Raw genomic sequence first — 17,659 nt, 5'->3', positions numbered from 1 at the left:
ATTGTTAGCCCCTTACCTCTTCGGGAGTGTTTCCTGGACCATTCTTTGCTGGTGTGCCCATGGATGCCACTTCGATGGCATCTTCCCTTCTCCTGCCTCAAACCGCTGGGAGGCAGGGTGGGTCCCACAGCCCTGGTCCCCCTAACCATGCCCACCCGACCTCCCAGCAATGGAGCAGAGATGTGGAGGCAGCTGATCCTGCGCAAACCCAGCTGTGATGTCCGCGACCTCCTGGACCTGCTCCTGACCAGCCTGAAGGAGAAGCCTGTCACCAAGAAGGGCCGGGCCTCCATCGTGCCCCTGGCGGTGAGCACCCCCATCACGGCCTCCCTGCCCGCTGGGCTCGGCACACCCAGCTTCTCGTGCCCGCGCTGCACAAACAGCTGTGGCCTTGGGCAGTCTGTCTTGGGCTCTTGTTTGTGGTCCACTGGGCGATAACAGTCCAGCAACCGAAGGTGACGGCAGCGGCCTGGGTTATTTGGGGCAGATAACTGTGCCCATGTTAGGAATGAGGAAGAGGCAGGGCACGCCACAGTCCATATCTGAAAACCTAGGTTCAAGTCCCAGCTCTGTCCCAAGGGGCTGGGTGACCTCGGGCAAGTCCCTTCACTCCTCTGAGCTTGTGTCCCCAACTGCCAGTGGGATCCAGACTCTACCTCACAAATGTGGGAGGGGATCCCTCCACCACGATTCTTCCAGGGCTGTGTCAGCACGGGAGAGGCTGGTTGCTGTTATCGCTCTGGGGCGGGGCTCTCCCAGAGAGCAGGGAATCAGGGAGTGGTGCTGGTGAGGGATCTGGGCTTTCCCAGGCTCGGCCAGAGACGAGCAAAAGTCCAGGTCCAGCCTCCTAGAGAAGCAGTCCAGGCGCCTGCCAGGGGTACTGGGATGATGGGCCAGGACATCTCACCAGCCTCCCTTCCACCCCCAGGCAGCCAGCGGCCTGTGTGAGCTCCTGTCCGTCAACAGCTGCGTGGGCCGCGTGAGGCGCATCTACCCGCAGCTGCTCCTGGCCCTGCTCATTCAGGTCCATTACCACATCGGCCTCAACCTGCCCGGCCACGTGGCTTCCCGCAAGGACGCCAAGAAGGACGCACAGCCCTCTATCTTCGTGCCTGTGCGGTATGCTCCTGCTGTCCCTGGCAGGGGGAGGGCCACCCAGCAAGGGCCCTTCCCAAAGCTTCTAGGGCAATCGAACCACAGAAATTAGCTTTGGGATTAGAAGAGAAAACAGAAGCACACTTTCATGAGAGCTGATAATTTGTTCGAGACCGTTTCTGAGCACTGCCGTGTGTGTCGGCCTCTGCTCCGGGCTGGACCACAGGGAAGACCAGGCCTCCCTGGGGAGCTCACCCTTCCATCTTGCTTCCTCCTCCCCAGAGATCTTATTGTATTGGGTTTGTATCCAGGGCCCAACCACTTTATTTTTAACTACTAACCGGAATAGGTAATTTATGCACGTGGCAAAAATCTCAAAAGACGTTGAAAGTGAGCCTCCTTCTTTCCTCTCTTTACCCCAGTTATCTGCCCCAAATTACTGGTTCATTCATGCCCTTGCAGAGGTGGTTTATGCAGCCATAAGCACATGTGCTTACATTCTAGATTTTCACACTGATGACAGTGTACCTCGCACAGTGACACGTTTTTCTTTTATCATAGTCTGTATCTCAGAGATCTCTACATATAGAGCTGCCTTGTATTTTTAATAACAGCTGCGTAATATTCCTGTGTATAGAATTCCAATGTACTATCATTTATTTAACCAGGATCCTCTTGACTGAGGTGCTTTGCAGCCCTTTGCGATTACAAACAATGCTGTGGGGCGTTCGCTTGTTCGTGTGTCTTTATGCACACGTGCGATTGGATATGTGCAATGAAATCCGGAGAGTGGAATGCATGCATCAAAGGGTTCTGTGTTTATATATTGAGGTGGATCAGGAATATGTGTTGGAAAAAGTTCTTGACCTTTGAGTGATGGAAGGGAAAAGGAAGACCTCCTAAAGCACCTACCCATAGAGGGCACCACCTCCAGTAGTGTATGAGTGTCCATTTCCCCATGCCTTGGCCAGCACAAGGCATCATGAAACATTTTTATCTTTGCCAATCTAAAAGTTGGAAATTTTAGTTTGTGTTTCTCTTATTATGAGTGAGGTTGAGGTTTAAATGCTATTTGTGTTTCCTTTTCTGTGAGCAACCTGTTCTTTGCCCAATTTTAAGTAGGACTGTTGGAATTTTTTCTTATTAATTTGTAAGGACTCTTTGTATATTAAGGAAATTAACTGTTTGTCATTTGTATTCCAGCTTGTCACTTAACATGCAACTACTTTATGGTCTTTTACCATTCAGAAATTTTACACTTTTTATGTAGTCAAGTTTCTTGGTCTTTTCCTTCTTGGCCTCTGGTGTGTTATGCTCAGAAAGTGTGCTTTGAGGGCAAGGAGCAGGCAGTGGAGCAGCCGGGCTTGAAGTGAGAGTGTGTCGGGTTGAGTCCTGGCTCTGTAGCTTAGTGCTCTGTACTTTGGTAAACTAATGGGACTGCGGGGCAGCTTGGATGCCTTGCTTATGAAAGGGGTGAGGGGTCAGGTGTGTCATAATCTCTTAAAGTGAGCGTCTAGCTTTCTGGAAAGCTTTGTTTAACTGTCAACTTCATTCCACACGTTGTCGGGTCTACTTTAATGAAGGTTTGTGTGTGTGAGTTTGTCACGTCTGTGAGGACCTAGGCTGGGCCAGGTGCACAGTGGGATGTGCACACACGGCCGTGCCCGCCTGCTCCCTCACGGCAGGGCTTCTTGGCTCACTGGGAGCTGCAGAAGCACAAAGGCCTGAGGCCCAGCGGTCAGTCCACAGGTGGTCTACGTCCCCGGGGGCTTCTGCTGTGCCTCCAGGTCTGGAGTCACCCCTTCAGTGTCCGAGGGGGTGGAGGACTCGGGCCTGGACAGGAGACTGTCCCAGTGAGCAGAGAGGACGGTCCCGCAGGGCACTGCCCAGCTGTGGGGAAGCTGAGGGCCAGAGTGTGACAGGACCGGGACTGGAGGCCCCTCCGGCCCGCACTCCGGGAAGGGAGGCTCGGGAGCGAGGCGGGGAGAGCCCTGTCCCCGAGGGAGGGGAGCGTGGCTTCTGTTGGCGCTGTCGTTCTCAAAGCTAGTCATTATTTTTAGAGCCACCTTTTGTGGATCCACTGACCCTGACTATCTAACAATAAACATGGCGGAGACAAGCTCGTCTGGCCACATGGGAGCCCACGGTGGGAGAGGCCCCGCGGGAGGGAGGCCCTGTGTGTGACATGAGGTCTTAGCCCCCTTGTCTTGGCAGCTGGGTGGTCAAAGTGGTGAAAACCCTGCTGCTGAAGATGGGCTGCTCGTACGAGGCCACCTTCCTGGAGGACCAGGGCGGCTGGGAGCTCATGGTGCAGGCAGAGAACCACCACCGCGGAGTGTCCCTGCTGGCAAGGTGAGGCGGGGACCGCCCGGCAGGCCAGAGAGCGGGGAGAGACCTCGGCATCCGCAGACAGCTGGGGTCTGCATCTCTCTGGGCAAGGGCCTTCACTCAGTCCATCTCTTCCTCTACACCCGGGGGAGTATTGTCGACCTCGGCAGGTGGACAGTCCCACTGTGAGAGATGGCACCGCTCTGCGGAGGCCAGCTGTGGCTACACCAGCACCTGACGATTGCAGAGCGCCTGTCTCCCCGCACTGTGACTTTAGTTCCCACACGAATACAGAGATGGTGGGATAGCTGAGTAGTTAAGAGGGTGGCTTTGGGGAATTCCAGCTTGCTACTTCCCAGCTGTGTGAGCCGGGGCAAGTTACCTCCCCTCTCTGTGTCTTAGTTTTCCTTTCAATAGTATGGAAATGATGATAGGACCCACCTCGGAGGTTTGGGGTGAGAGTGAAATGAAGTACTTTGAACAGCCCCTGGCACGTGGCAGACTCCACACGGGCCAGCTTCCACTATGGTCATGGTGACGTGGAACAGGGATCACTCAGGCACATTTTGCAGAGGAGGATGCCAAGGTCCAGAGAGGGACAGCTGTGAAGGCCACACGGCCAGGAAGTGGCAAAGCTGGGAAACGACCTGCTGACCCAGACCAGGCCTCTTCCCCGCAGCCACACACGGCCTCCCACGGGGTTGGGAGGGGCGCCCTGACTCTGGTGATGTGACTCCTGTGGGCACAGCCTGCTCTTAGCCCTGCACCAGCGTGCCCAGGACGGGGCTCTCCCAGGGCCCTCAGGATACAACATTTATGGAGCACTTACTACGCTCTGGGCACTGTGCAGAGCGCTGTATGTATGTGGATTATTCCATGTAATCCTCACCATGACCTGTGAGGTGGCACTATGGTTATTCCAGTGTTACTCATGAGGAACTGAGGCCCAGAGAAGTTAAGTGACTTGCCCAAAGTCACACAGCTAGTGGTCGAACCAGAATTTGAACCAGGCTGCCTTATTCCAGACTCTGCATGGCTGCCACACTTCCCTGGATTCACTGATTGATGGAATGCAGTGCGGTGGTCCTCAGCCTTGAGAGAGCATCAGAATTATCCACGGGGCTTGTTCAAACGCTGCTGGGTCCGCCAACAGAGTTTCTGGTTCAGTCCATCTGGATGGGGCCCAAGAATGTGCATTTCTAGCAAGTTCCCAGGTGATGCTGATGCTGCTGGCCCAGGGCCAACACTCTGAGGACCACTGGCTTCGTGGAAAGAATGAGGCAGCTGGGGTGGGGAGCCCTGGGACAGGGGTCCAGCTCTGTGACCTCGGGCAGTTCATGGTCTGAGCCTCTGTTTCCTCATCTATGAAATGGGATAATAACGGCAGTCTGCCTCGAAGGGCGATGGGGGTATCAAATGCACTAACGACGTGAAAGTGGCGGTGGCTGCCTGGCCCCTGGCGCTTCCTCCCGAAGTGGTCCTGTGTGGTCAGGGGTCTTAAGCCTGTCTCACTCACTGATTTGCTCTGTGCTTTCGGACAAGTTGCTTTCCTACTCTGGGCCTCGGTTTCCCCTTCTATAAAACGAAGCAGTTAAACTAGATGTCCTCTGAGATCCTGTCCAGGTGGGAAATCCTGGGAACGCAGGAACCCAGGTGACCCTGGATTGCCTGGAGTTTGGAGTGTCACGGCCAGACCCCCACCCAGCAGGTGCCCCCAGGGCTGGAGAGCCTAAGGGGCCTGCCCCTCCCCCCAGGGCCATGGTGCACTACTCCTGCCAGGAGCTGTGTCGCATCCTCTACCTGCTCATCCCGCTCCTGGAGCGAGGCGACGAGAAGCACAAGATCACCGCCACCGCCTTCTTCGTGGAGGTACCGATGGGGCTGGGCGGGGGTGGGTGCTCCTCGCCAGCCTTCCCTGAGCGTGGCCTCAGTTCACATTACTGGTCGTCTGTCCTGTGCAAACAGCACTTAATGGTTTACAGTCTTTCCTGAGCATGATTCCTCTTGAATATGAAGACTTCGTGGGTCTCCCTCCCTCCTTCTCTCCTCCTCTCTCCACCTCTGCACCCTGTTCTGCTCCTCCCAGATACCCCCAGTGCCCCAGGCAACCATCAACCTTTGCTGGGCACCACTGTGTGCCAGGCACTGGAATGGAGATACGAGATTGGAGACACAAATATGAATTTGACTCCCCCCTGCCTTCAAGGGATTCTTGGTGTGGCAGGGGAGACAGAGGATATCCCAATTATAACGTGGGGTGCCATAGGGTGACTCGTGCTATGATGGGGGCAGTCCAGGCTGTGGTGGGAGAATACTTGAGCAGGGGGATCAGGGAGGGCTTCCTGGAGGAAGTGACATCTAAGCTGAGGGAGTGGGGAGTGGGGGTTACTTGGGGGTGGGCAGTGCTGGGGAGAGATGAGCCAGGAGAAAGTTGGTGGGGTCAGACCCAGACGAGGAGACTCACCAATGACAATAGCTACCATCACTGTTTTCCGGGCGTGTACTGAGAGCTTCAGGCACATTGATTCCTTCCTCCCTCACAATGATCCTACGGCAGAGACGCTACTCCGTCCCCTATTTTAGAGGTGGAAACTGAGGCACATATCTGGGTAACTTTCCCAAGGCCACGCAGCTCGTAAGCAGCAGATTCAGGATTCAAACCCAGATATCTGGGCTCTGAAACCCCTTCTCTCTCTCTTTTTTAAGTTTTTTTAAAAATCGTGGCATAATATATATAACATAAAAGTTACCGTTTTAATTTTTAAGCGTGCCGTTCAGTGGCGTCAAGTACATTGACATCGTTGTGCAGCCATTGCCACCATGCATCTTTAGAACTTTTTCATCTTCCTTCCCAAAGTGAAACTCTGCATCCACTTAACAGCGACTCCCCCCCCCCCCCCCCCCCCCAGGCCCTGGCCCCACCACCCTGCTTTCTGTCTCCACGGATCTACCTGTTCTGGGCGCCTTGGATGAGTGGAACCGTACCATGTTTGCTCTTTGGTGTCTGGCTTATTTCACTTAGCACAATGACCTCAAGTTTCACCCATCTTGTAGCAGGGTCAGAATTTCATTCTTTGAAGGCTGAATCACCTTCTTTGGTGCGTATATACCAATTTTGTTTCTCCATTCATCTGTCAATGGACTTGTAAAACATGCCCTCTTCACCACCACCCTTGCCTGCCTCCTGTGGCCCGCCGGCTGTCATGCATGGGGTCCGGGCTAGCACCCGGGGCTGTACAGTGGGGCTCAGAGGCAGGAGGCTCACTGTCTGCTTGGATAGTGGAAGGTTAAGGAAGGCTTCCTGGAGGAGGTGCCATTTGAGCTGGGCCTTGGCAGGTGAGTAAGGTTGGCCAGAAGGACAGGAGGCAGCACGGCGTCCCAGGCACTTCTTGTGTCTTTTCTATGATTCCAGCTGGACTGTGAGTCAGGGAGCGGGAGCCACGTCATGTTTGTGTGGCATCCTCACACCCAGCCCTGAGAGGTCCAGGAGGGGGGCTGAGCGGATGAGCAAGCACCTGGAGGAACACTTGGCCTGGCTCTCCAGGCACCAGCAGAATGTGTCCCCTTCAGGAGGACAAGCCTGGGTCAGGGTCAGTGTCCCGGGTTCCGCCAGCTCTGGGGAGGGAAGGGAAGGTGCCACTTCTCAAGGGTCCGCTATGTGCCCAGTGCTGCGCTGACCTCGTTCACGTTGCACGCTGTTTGCACGGCGCAGCTGCACAGAGGGCCTGTGAGGCTCGAGATGCTCGCGTTTCGGTGAGGAAAGGGCATTTTTCAAGGTCACAGAGCTCCGGGAGTCCAGAGGGATTCAGACCAGCTCTGCCTGCCTGGCTCCTCTTTCCTCGTCAGCCTCGAGGGACAGGCGCTGCCCTCTCAGTCTGTCAGTGGCTGCCACACGGATTCTGGGGGAGGGGTGGACGGTGGACGGTGCCAGACCTCAGGGGTGCTCCCACGTCCACCACAAGGCCAGGGACTCTAGGCTTAACCTTCCGCAACATTGCCCTGGAGCCTGAGCAGTGGCCCTCCCTCCCTGGGGCCAGGGTCCTTACCAGGTCCAGTCATTCTCGCACTCCTCAGAGGAGGTGGCCTGCTCCTGGCCAGAGCCAGGCCACCACATTCATAGGGATGCTTTGACATAGCCTCAGATGACCCCCACCCCGCCGGCTCCCCAGTCCCCTCTGCTGTGATGGTCTGTGTGTGTGCTTGCTTCTCCCAATGGCGGTGAACTCCTCAAGGGAGCTGCGTGACCTTGGGCGAGTCACTGAGCCTACCTGTGAAATGCCCGCCTCCTAGGGTTTTGAGGAGGATTAATTGAGTTCACGTGAAGCACTTAGGACCATGCCTGGCACAGAGGAAGTGCTCTCTGCGAGTCAGTTGTGTTGCTATTACCATTATCATTACTCCTTTCTGTGTCTCTGGTGCCCTGTTCAGAACCTGGTGCACAGCAGGCTGAGTTTCCGTCACCTGGGTGGGTGGAGGGAGCCTTTCCTGGCCCCCACTCCCATCCTGCCCCATCTCCCTAGCTCTCTCGTCTCATCATACAGACGCATGGTCTCGAAAGCCATAGTGGATGAAGGCAAGGGAACAGATGGGAGAAACGTTTACGAGGACGACTAGGCCAGAATGGAAGGCGGGGTGGCTGCAGCCGGTGGGGAGGGCAGGGAGGGAGAGGAGGGAGATGGGGCTGATGCCAGGTTTGGGGCGGGGACAAGGGGGGCTGGTGGTGCTCACCCTGCAATGGGGGACACAGGAGGAAGGGCAATTCTAAGGAGAAAAGGAACCAAATTTCATGATTTGTGCAACAAGCGTTCCCTAAGCACATACTCCGCACCAGAGCTTGTGTTCGCTGACAGGGACCCAAGGAGGAATGGCTGTTTGTGTCCTCAAGGAAGCCCCCTGTGGGACATGCAAAAGCAGATGGGGGCACGAAGGTTTCCATGTTCAGGGCTCCCAGGGGCCCAGAGAAGGGGGCAGTCAGCCTAGGTGAGGCAGCTTGGGGAGAAGCAGGCTGGTGGTAAGATAGTGGGCTGGAGGGTGGGCATGGTGTGAATGAGGCCCAGAGGCAAGCAAGCAGGGCCAATGGCGACAGGCAGTGGGGGCCCCAGGGGTTCTGAGCTAGAGAGTGGCACATTCGGCTTTGCCATGAGGTGCTGATGGATGTCGGGTGGAGGTGTCCAGGGAACTCTGGACAGGGCTGGGACTGGAGACGGAGGCTTGGGAGTCATTTGCGTAAGGAAGCAGGTAAGATCCTGAGAGCGGGTGCTCGCCAAGGAGAGTGGGCAGCAGGGCAGAGAGGACAGGGCTCAGGGTCCCAGCACTGAGGCCAGGTGGAGCTAAGGAGCCAGGGGCGCGGACTGACTAGACCCATGCTGTCCAGCACGATAGCCATGAGCCGCCCAGGGCCTGTTCAGCCCTTGAAATGCAGCAGTCTGAATCGAAATGTGTCATAAGCATAAAATTCACACCAGGTTTCAGATTTGGTACAAAATTTTTTTTTTAAAGAGTATAAAATATATCAATAATTTTTATATTGATTACATGTTGAAATGATAATATTTTGGATATATTGGGTTAAATAAGATGTATTATTAATTTCACCTATTTCTTTTTACTTTTTCAATGTGGCTGCTAGAAAATTTAAATGTATGCATGTAGCTCGCGTTGGATAGCACTGACCAGACAGCAGTCGTTCATGCCCCACACTCATCGCTGGTCATCCTCGGGCACTTCCAGGGCGCGGAGACACGGGGGGCTGCCCCGCCCCTGGGCCCAGCGAGTAATCCCCATTCCTTCTTCAGCTCCTCCAGATGGAGCAGGTACGACGGATCCCTGAGGAGTACTCTCTGGGGCGGATGGCAGAAGGCCTGAGCCACCAGGACCCCATCATGAAGGTGCTGTCCATCCGAGGCCTGGTCATCCTGGCCCGCAGGTCTGAGAAGGTGAGTGCAGGGCGGAAGAGAGCCCGGCTCAGCGCCACCCCCGGCTGGTGGAAGGATGGAGCTTGGCCATCACCGACTTTCAGATCCTAGTGGCTAGAATCGGAGCTCATTTCTGCCCCTGCCTCAGTTGCCCCATCTGTAAAATGAATATCCTTTAATAATTCCCTATATACTTCATTCTTTTTGAGATAGTTTCTAATGCAGATTTTTCACAATGAGCCTAAAGGCAGTGTATGTACGAGGAGTTGGGGATGGCAGGAATTACTCCTATTTTACAGATTAGAAAACTGAGGCCAGGTTGTTGGTGCCTCATTAGCACTGTAAGAAGTGCTTTGTTTTTCTCTGCCAGGCACTGTTGCAGCTCATGATGTGGCCAGGACGCAGGGACAGGATGTGGACTCAGAAAACTAGCTAACAATGCAGGGTATCATCCACCCAGTGGGAGGAAGGGAGTTCACAACAGAGGCTCGGGTATCGGGCCAGGAGGAGTCAGCGAGGGCTCCCGGGACAGCAAGGGCTTGAGCGAGGGCACTGCAGGCAGGTGGCATGGCACAGCAAAGGCCTGGCAGTGGGACTTGCTTCTCCTCGTTCATCTCAGTGAATCAGAGGCTGGGTCTCCCGCCTGTTAGCCCAGGTAGGAGTCCCCATCCCAGTGTTCCTGCCCGACAGGCTGCCAAGGTGCAGGCCCTCCTGCCCGCCATGGTGAAGGGCCTGAAGAGCATGGAGGGGCTGCTGGTGGTGGAGGCAGTCCACAACCTCAAGACCATCTTCAAGGCGCAGGACCGGAAGCTGATGGACAGCTCGGTCTATGTGGAGATGCTGCAGGTCCTGCTGCCACACTTCAGTGATGTAAGGACGCCCGCAGGGTGGGGGTGGGACGGATTGGGGGGTTGCACATGCAGGGAGGTTCCGTACTACCCTGGGGGCTGCAGTAGCTCTCACACCCCTCTGGGACCTGGGCAGGGCCCGGTCAGCCCAGAGGAGGGGCACCTCATTCCAGCTGGTCTTTCTGTAGTTGGTTCCCCCAGAGAAAGTTCTTTTTCTAACTGGTTCTCACAGAGGGGCTCTTCTTCTGTAATCAAGGCTCCCAGGGAAGGTGACTTCCTTTCCATTGGTCCACCTAGAGGGGGCACAGTTTTTTGATTGGTCCCAGCAGAGCGGGCATTTTTCCACTTGATGGTAAGTTAGTGGGGGTCCTGGCTGGGAAGAGTGGGCAGAGCTAGGATCTAGGTTCCAGTGAGGGGGGCACTGGCCCCAGAGCAGCTTCACTGGGTGCCTCTTGTGCCTGGAGGGCTCCTCAGAATGAGTGGAAGGGAGGCTGTGGTGCTTCCAGGTGGGGCACAGAGGCCCAGGTACCTCCTGGAGGAGGGAGCACACCTGAGCCTCCGGGTTCTGCCCCAGTCGCGAGAGGAGGTGCGCTCCTCCTGCATCAGCCTGTACGGCAAGATGGTCCAGAAGCTGCGGTCGCCTCGCACCCCGGCCTTGGAGGAGCAGCTGATCAGCACCTTGGTGCCCCTGCTGCTGACCATGCAAGAGGGCAACACCAAGGTGGCCCAGGTGAGTGCACGCGGGTTCCGAGCTCTGTGGGTGCACCTCCCTTTGTGGAAACCAAATCAGAATCAGTAACATCCGTAGTCGGCAGTCATTTACGTCCAGCCACGGCCGTTTCCCCAGGGCACCCATGTCAGGACTCCTCTCCAAACAGCCAACTTCCCTTGTACATTTCACCTAGGAATTGATTTTCCAAAACCCAGTTTCACTCAGTTTCTTTCTGGAATACGTCCGGCTGTCCTGGAATTCCTCAGCTCTAGTGTTCTCCTGCTGTTGTCCCCAGAAATGTGTGAAGACCCTGTTCCGCTGTTCTTGCTTCATGGCTTGGGAATTGCCAAAAAGAGCTTATAACCAGAAGCCCTGGGACAGCCAGCAGCAGACGGTGGCCAAAATTTGCAAGTACCTTGTGAGTGCTTCCCAGACAACAGTGGCTCCTTATGAGCACGTTGGGGGTGGGCACTCCTTTCCCTTGTCTTCCTTCTTTTCACACAGCATCCTGACTGGTGACTCCACTCCCACCTACAGGTGGTCACTTCTGAATATCCATCTCCGTCTCTGACTTCTCCCCATCTAGGGTTCCCTCTCCATTGGCTTACTGGGCATCTGCCATGGCTGACCACAGGCACTTCATTTCTCTTCTGAACTGACAGCCTCCCTGTGTCAACTCTGCTCTGTTCATCTAGATCCCCAAAGCTGAAACCTAGAATCATCCTAGACACTGTATTTCCCTCACTGTCCACACTTGATCAACCTTAAATATCCTAAATAACTCTGAATATGTTTTTCCCTTCCCATCCCCACTGTCATTGCCCATCAGGTCATGGATGTCTCTCAACTGGGCCACGGGTCCAGCCATCCAGTGGGTTTCCCAGTCTTTAATCTCGTCCCTTCCAATCCATTCCCCACTCAGGGCACCAGAGTGGTCTTGTTAAAACACAAGTGTGTCTGTATGATCTTCCTGCTCGAAGGCCATCTTTGGCTCCCTTTTCCACAGCAGTCATTCCCCGTGTATATTCTCTGCGACACCAGTGCTATGAGATCTGCCCCACAGGGGAGCAAGGGAGTTCCAAGACAAACAGGTTTGGGAAATACTGTGTCGCCGTCTTCCTCCTGGAGGTGTGCCATGCCACCAGCGTGTTGAAGGCGCTGAGATGTTCTGTGCTGAGGAAAGGAGACATGGTTGTCTAATTCCTGGTTTCCCAAACTTATTTAGCCACAGCACCCCCTTTCTAGGTAACCCCTGGGAACATCCTGACGTAGGAGTGAGCCACAGACACATGGTGACACACTGCGCAGCAGGACAGCCCAGGCCCCCTGCATGGCATTTGGGAAGTTTGTCCTCTCGTCCCATCTGCCCTCCCTCTTGTCATGGGCCTGGTTCCAGACTCTGGGTCAGAGATTATCACGCAGGACGTTTATGAGGGAGCGCCCTTGGGATCAACTCCTATCGGGGGAGGGAAGGGGGCATGAGTGGCAGGGGAACAAGTCGAGCTGCAACGCAGCTTCAGGGGAGGTCTCAGCCAAGACTACGGTGAGAGTGCCAACTCCAGGGCCAGGGCTCAGCTCTTTACACCCGTGTCCACCGGTCACTGGATGCCAGGCACCCTGGAAAGGGGCGTAGCCTTGGGCCAGCAGTCCTCTCCAGCTGAGGCAATCTGCACAGCTGGGGGAATAAATCCTTTATATCTGAAGGGGCATGCCAGCATCCCCCACATCAGGCTAACCAAAACATACCAAGTAACAGATTGTTGCTAGGATTGAGAGAAGGTCTTGACACTGCCACTATCAATAATGCTCAAACCTCTGCAATCCAGGGTCTTATCATTACCATCATTTAACAGATGGAAAAAGAGGCCTGGAGGAAGTGTTTGGCCAGCAGACACCTACAGTGACCGGTGTCTGGGCAGACGATGATCATGAGTGGCACGGAAGTGGTGGGGCCCCTGGCAACCTGGAGGGCTCAGGCCCTCTTGAAAGCACGAGTGGAGTGCTCCAGCTCACCGTGCAGGCCCCTCTTGCCAGGTCGTCTGGTTTCACAGGAGAAGCTAGAAACTCAGATATTTATAAGACGTTACTTAGCAACCAATTTAGCTTGTTTAAAACACTTGCTGGCCACTGTTCTGCTGGCAACTTGTGGCTCGTGGGCTGCAGGCTTGTGACCTCTGCATTAGACCCCTCTGGATTCTTCTTTGCTCTCCAGGTGTCAACAGCATTGCTTGTATGAAGGTCAACTGGTAGCCTTAGCTTTAAGAAGGGGTTGGTGACCTCTTCATTCATTCATTCTGTTAATCACCCAACAATTTCTGGGCACCTTTGCCACGCCAAGCTCTGTCTAGGGTGCTGAGGACTCTGAGCTGAGCGAGAGGGCCCCTTCTCTTGGGGGAGCTCTGGATCCAATGGGGGAGATGGGTATAAATAATTACAGCACAACGTCACATGTGCCATGACAAAGGCTGTGCAACGTGTTGCAGAAACATCAAGGGTGGTGGGAGCAGCTCTGCCTGAGGGTTGTGGAAATCTTCAGGGAGGAGGAGCTCAGCCTCAAAGGATGAGAGGGAATTCATCAGGTGAGGAAGAGAGGGAGGGGCACTCCAGTCAGGAGCAATCGCTTGTACCAGGCACAGATCTGGGGAGAGCTGGGCTGCATCCTGAATCTGGAGCATAGTGTGCGTGGCAGGTGGGGGCAGTGGTGGGAGCTGAGGCTGAGAAGGGACATGAACATGAAGGCTTTGTGTGCCAGGCCCAGGAGTTGACTCCCTGACTTGCAGGGGTGGTCGAGAGGGGAGTGATCAGATCAGATTTTTCCTCATCTCCTTTAATAGCCTTTTAGTGGGATGGCGGCCCTCTGATTTCTACTTGATCAAACTCATCCTGAACACCACAGTCAGACTATTTTGCCCAAAACATTGCTTTGTCATTGCCATATCAAGAATGAATGCTGGCTTCCTATTTTCTAATGTACAACTAAGCTCTATTACTGTCTGGCTTTTAGGGGTTTTTAAGACCCTCCTAACTCTCCAGTTTATTGCCACTGGTCTGTAACTTGAATCCTTCACCCTGGTCCAACCTGTCTTCTTATCCATCATGTCCTCCTCATGCTATGTCCACTCTCCCCTCTGGCTGGGATTTAGAACTTTCCCTCTAGCTGCAGTAGGGGGTGGTTTGGAAGAGGAGACACCGAAGGCAGAAAGCCCACTGAAGCTATTGCTGTAATCAGCTAAGAGAAGATGAGGCTGGCCTCTGGGGAGCTGGGGCAGAGGCTCGGTTGGGGAGCAGAGATGTTTCAGAGGCAAGGGGCCAGGACTCGGGAGGGGAGGCTAGTCCCTTTGAGGGCACAGCACTCCCAGGGTTTCTGTCTGTCCCAGGTGAGTACCCACCGAGACAGCGCCTTCATGTTCCTCAGCCAGAGCCTGGAGTATGCCAGGAGCCCCCGGGCCTCCCTGCGGAAGTCCTCCATCATGTTCATAGGTAACCTGCCTCGCACAGCAGGCCCTGTGCCAGGGCTGCCTGCTCTCCAGAGTGTTTCCTCCCCTTGGAAGGAAGCTGCCGGCCCTTCCAGCACTGGGTGGATGCCTCCCCCTGGGTGAAGGCTTGGCCAGCAGATGGCCATGGTACAGATCAGAAAGTCTTCCCTCCTCTAAGATCATAGCTTGGGAAGTGGGCCACAGGCTGGATTTAGCCCAGAGTCCTTGTGCAGGGCACAACCTTGGCCACTGTATGCAGCAGAAGTGCTGCCCCGCGCCCCCAGATCTATGGCATGGGTCCAGGCCTAGCAGGAGCCTGCCACTGACTGCGGCAGGAGGGGCCGAGTGGCAAAGCGCAATCTCAGTGACATGACCCCCTTCCTGTGTGACCCCAACTGAGTGATTTCCTCCCACTGAGCCACAGCTTCCTCATCTGTAAGATGGGGATCAACGGCTTCACAGACTGCATGAGAATATTTTTTAAGAGGTGATGCCTGGCCTGTCAAGACGCTCAGTCAATGTCAATCACCTTCCTTATTTCCCACAATCCCAACCTCCACCTTTCTAGGGAGAAAACAAGTAGCACGTTCCCCTCCCCCAGGATGCCCCCACCCCCACTCACAGGGCCCATCTGTCAGCATGCTGGGTGTCTCCTCCCAGCTACTTCCCTCCTCTCCCCAAACCACCACACTCTTTACCAAGGCCCAGGCACCCTGCTGCCAAGAGGACTGGAGAGGAGGGCGCCCGGCCCCCAGCTCATAGAGCAGTGTATCCTTTGGCACCTTTTCCTGATTCATTGGCAGTTTCTCACTCCTCCAGCCCCCCGTGTGCCCTTCACTGGTTTGTGTAGCAAACATGGGTTGGTCCTCCTCTCTGTCAGCCGCTGTGCTCAGAGCAGAGAAACAAAGCTTCAGGATGATGCTGCAGGAAGTAGGGAGTAGCTGCTAATGTGCTCAGTTCCAGGACAGAGGAGCAATGCCCAGGCCTGGGGGCACCCCCAGAATGTGGGGCCTGCTCAGAGGTGGCTCCTCACACGGAGTGCCATCATTTTCTAGATGCTCATTTCTCTAAATCTTGCTTCAAATTAACCACTCCTAAAAACACTGGTGTTTATCACCCTGGGAGTCCTCTATGTGCCAGGCCTGTGCTGGGGACACGAAGCCAAGCAGCACCCTCGTCTGCCTGCAGACGCCCCAGCGCAGTGCACTGATTCCTAACCGCTTCTGGGTTATGGATCTTTTGTGAGTCCCTGAAGAAAGTTATGAACATTTTCTCTAGAAAAATGCACACACACATGCAGTTGTGCAATGTGACTTAAAGATCCTCAGAGATTGCCCCTGCCACTCCCTTGCTCCCAGCAGATCTAAGTTAAAGAGACCCCTGGTCTGGTGGGAGAGATGCAGAATCACAAGTGAAATACAACACAGAATATACAGATAGAGAGAAACTCACAGATGCTCTGGGAACCCAGAGAGGCGCCTCACCCAGCTTGGGGGTAGAGTAGGAAGGAGTTCCTGGAGCAGCGACCATGTTAGGCTGAAAACTCAGGGATAAACAGGGAACGAGCCAGGCACAGAAGTGTGGGAAGGGCCTTTGGGAGGTTGGGCCTAATCAAGCATCTGCAGGTACTTGGGGAGCCAGGCACTCCGGCTGGGAGGGAGGGCTGAGCAATGTGGTTGAGCACCTGGGTCTCAGCCCTCCAGGGGCCCTGCCAACTGCTTGCCTGGAAGATCCTAAAGCGCTCAGTGTCCTTCATGTTATTGCTGCTCAGACTCCCTGCAAAAGGGGCAGCAGACACACACCTTCCCAGAGCTCAGATGAGGACGTTAAGGGCCAGCCTGGGCGAGGGACCACATAGGGCCACACTGTCAGAGTGGGCTGCAGCCCAGATCCTGCCTGTCCTGGTGCCATCCCTGCCTGCTGGACCTGCCACCTCTCCAGGACTACTCCTGTGGAATCTATCCCAGGGCCTTATCTGTGGGGCTGGAGGGGGGTGGGGAGAGCTTCCCTGAGGAGGTCTGGTACCAGGGTGGGATACGGGTGGGGTCGGAGTCAGGAGGTGGAGGCACTCACCTCTTGGATTATGCCCAAGGGTCGCTGGTCCCCTGCATGGAGAGCTTAATGACGGAAGATCGTCTGAACGAAGTTAAAGCCAGTAAGTCATGGCCCGCGTTGGTGAGGTTTCAGAGCCAGTCAGTGGATGAGGAAGCTCGCAGGGGGTAATAGGAAAGGGGAGGGATGTGGGCCAGGGCAAGGGACTCCAGCTCAGCCCAGCTGTGCTAGTCTTCATCCAGGCGAGTACACGTTAGGTACCGTCGGGTTACCAACACAGAACACACAGCCCCACCTTGGGGAGCTCACAATCCAGGAAACAGGCTCAGAAAATAAGACCAAAAACCACTGAGTGCAGGGCAAGTAGTTCAGACTCTTAAGCGAGCAGGTTAATTTTGTAACTGGGGAAGCTGATGGGAACCTGAAGGTAGGCTGGGGCAGTCCAAGAAGGCTTCCTGGAGGAGGCAGGTTTTGAAAGATGTGAACAATTTGAAGAGCTGGGAGGAAGTTGAGATGAGAGGATGATGATCAGAGGGTGCCTAAGCCAAGGCATGGAAGTGAGAAGAAAGGAGGGGATGTGGGACACATGTGGGGACCTGGTCTTAATAAGTGGCCTCTTCCCTCCCCATAACCCAGCTCTGGAAAACCTGAGACACGATCCAGAAGCATCAGTTTGCATCTATGCGGCCCAGGCCCAGGCCCAGATCCTGGCCAGCTGCTGGAGGAACTCCTGGCCACTGCCGCACGGGGACACGTGGGTGTGTGACCCGGCCACCACCCACCGCTGGAGCCCTAGCTGTGAGAACCTGCCCACTTCCCACCAGCGGCGCTCCTGGATCATGCAGGCACTGGGCTCCTGGAAGATATCCTTGAAGCAGTGATGTCCCCAAGCCCCCAGCCCTCCTCAGGGTGGCCACGGTCCCAGCCATGCTCACTGTAAATGCCATGTGGCTTACCTCTTCCTGCTGAGTGTTTCTTTGTGGGAGATGCCCTGGGGTCTGGAGCAGCCATTGCTCTGTGTGACAAACCTGTGAGATGAGCACGGCCTTCACTGTTGACTCAGTCAGCATTTACAGACTCATATAGGCTGTTTGTCCACATGTTATGAGTGGGGAAGCTGAGGCTCAGAGAGGTGAAGTAGCTTGCTCAAGGTCACACAGTAAGTCTGCTGGATGTCTCAGTTTCCCCTCCCCGACAGGGAGAGTCAAGAACAAAGGAGATGATGATTTGGGT

General features: G+C 55.1%; 1 protein-coding gene across 7 annotated transcripts in view; it reads left to right on the top strand.

The window, feature by feature from the left end:
* MROH7 (maestro heat like repeat family member 7) overlaps positions 1 to 17,387 on the top strand; it is a 47,910-nt gene extending 30,523 nt beyond the window's left edge. For 6 of the 7 annotated variants that reach the window (XM_023629281.2, XM_070247797.1, XM_005607025.4 and 3 more), the window contains exons 14-24: positions 168 to 306; positions 929 to 1,119; positions 3,310 to 3,447; positions 5,178 to 5,292; positions 9,219 to 9,359; positions 10,029 to 10,208; positions 10,761 to 10,916; positions 11,194 to 11,316; positions 14,276 to 14,378; positions 16,467 to 16,529; positions 17,063 to 17,387. In XM_023629281.2, the coding sequence (XP_023485049.1) occupies positions 168 to 306; positions 929 to 1,119; positions 3,310 to 3,447; positions 5,178 to 5,292; positions 9,219 to 9,359; positions 10,029 to 10,208; positions 10,761 to 10,916; positions 11,194 to 11,316; positions 14,276 to 14,378; positions 16,467 to 16,529; positions 17,063 to 17,307 (1,594 nt within the window). In that variant the 3' untranslated portion in view covers positions 17,308 to 17,387. Of the gene's footprint in view, positions 1 to 167; positions 307 to 928; positions 1,120 to 3,309; positions 3,448 to 5,177; positions 5,293 to 9,218; positions 9,360 to 10,028; positions 10,209 to 10,442; positions 10,539 to 10,760; positions 10,917 to 11,193; positions 11,317 to 14,275; positions 14,379 to 16,466; positions 16,530 to 17,062 lie in introns of those variants that run through there. The other variant, XM_023629290.2, reaches the window with a different exon arrangement.
* The last annotated feature ends 272 nt before the right edge of the window (positions 17,388 to 17,659 follow it).

The sequence above is a fragment of the Equus caballus genome, chromosome 2 (assembly GCF_041296265.1).
Source record: "Equus caballus isolate H_3958 breed thoroughbred chromosome 2, TB-T2T, whole genome shotgun sequence".
Classification (NCBI taxonomy): Eukaryota; Metazoa; Chordata; class Mammalia; order Perissodactyla; family Equidae; genus Equus; species Equus caballus.
Note: the sequence above shows the minus strand (reverse complement) of the source record. Positions and strands in the feature narration are given on the sequence as shown.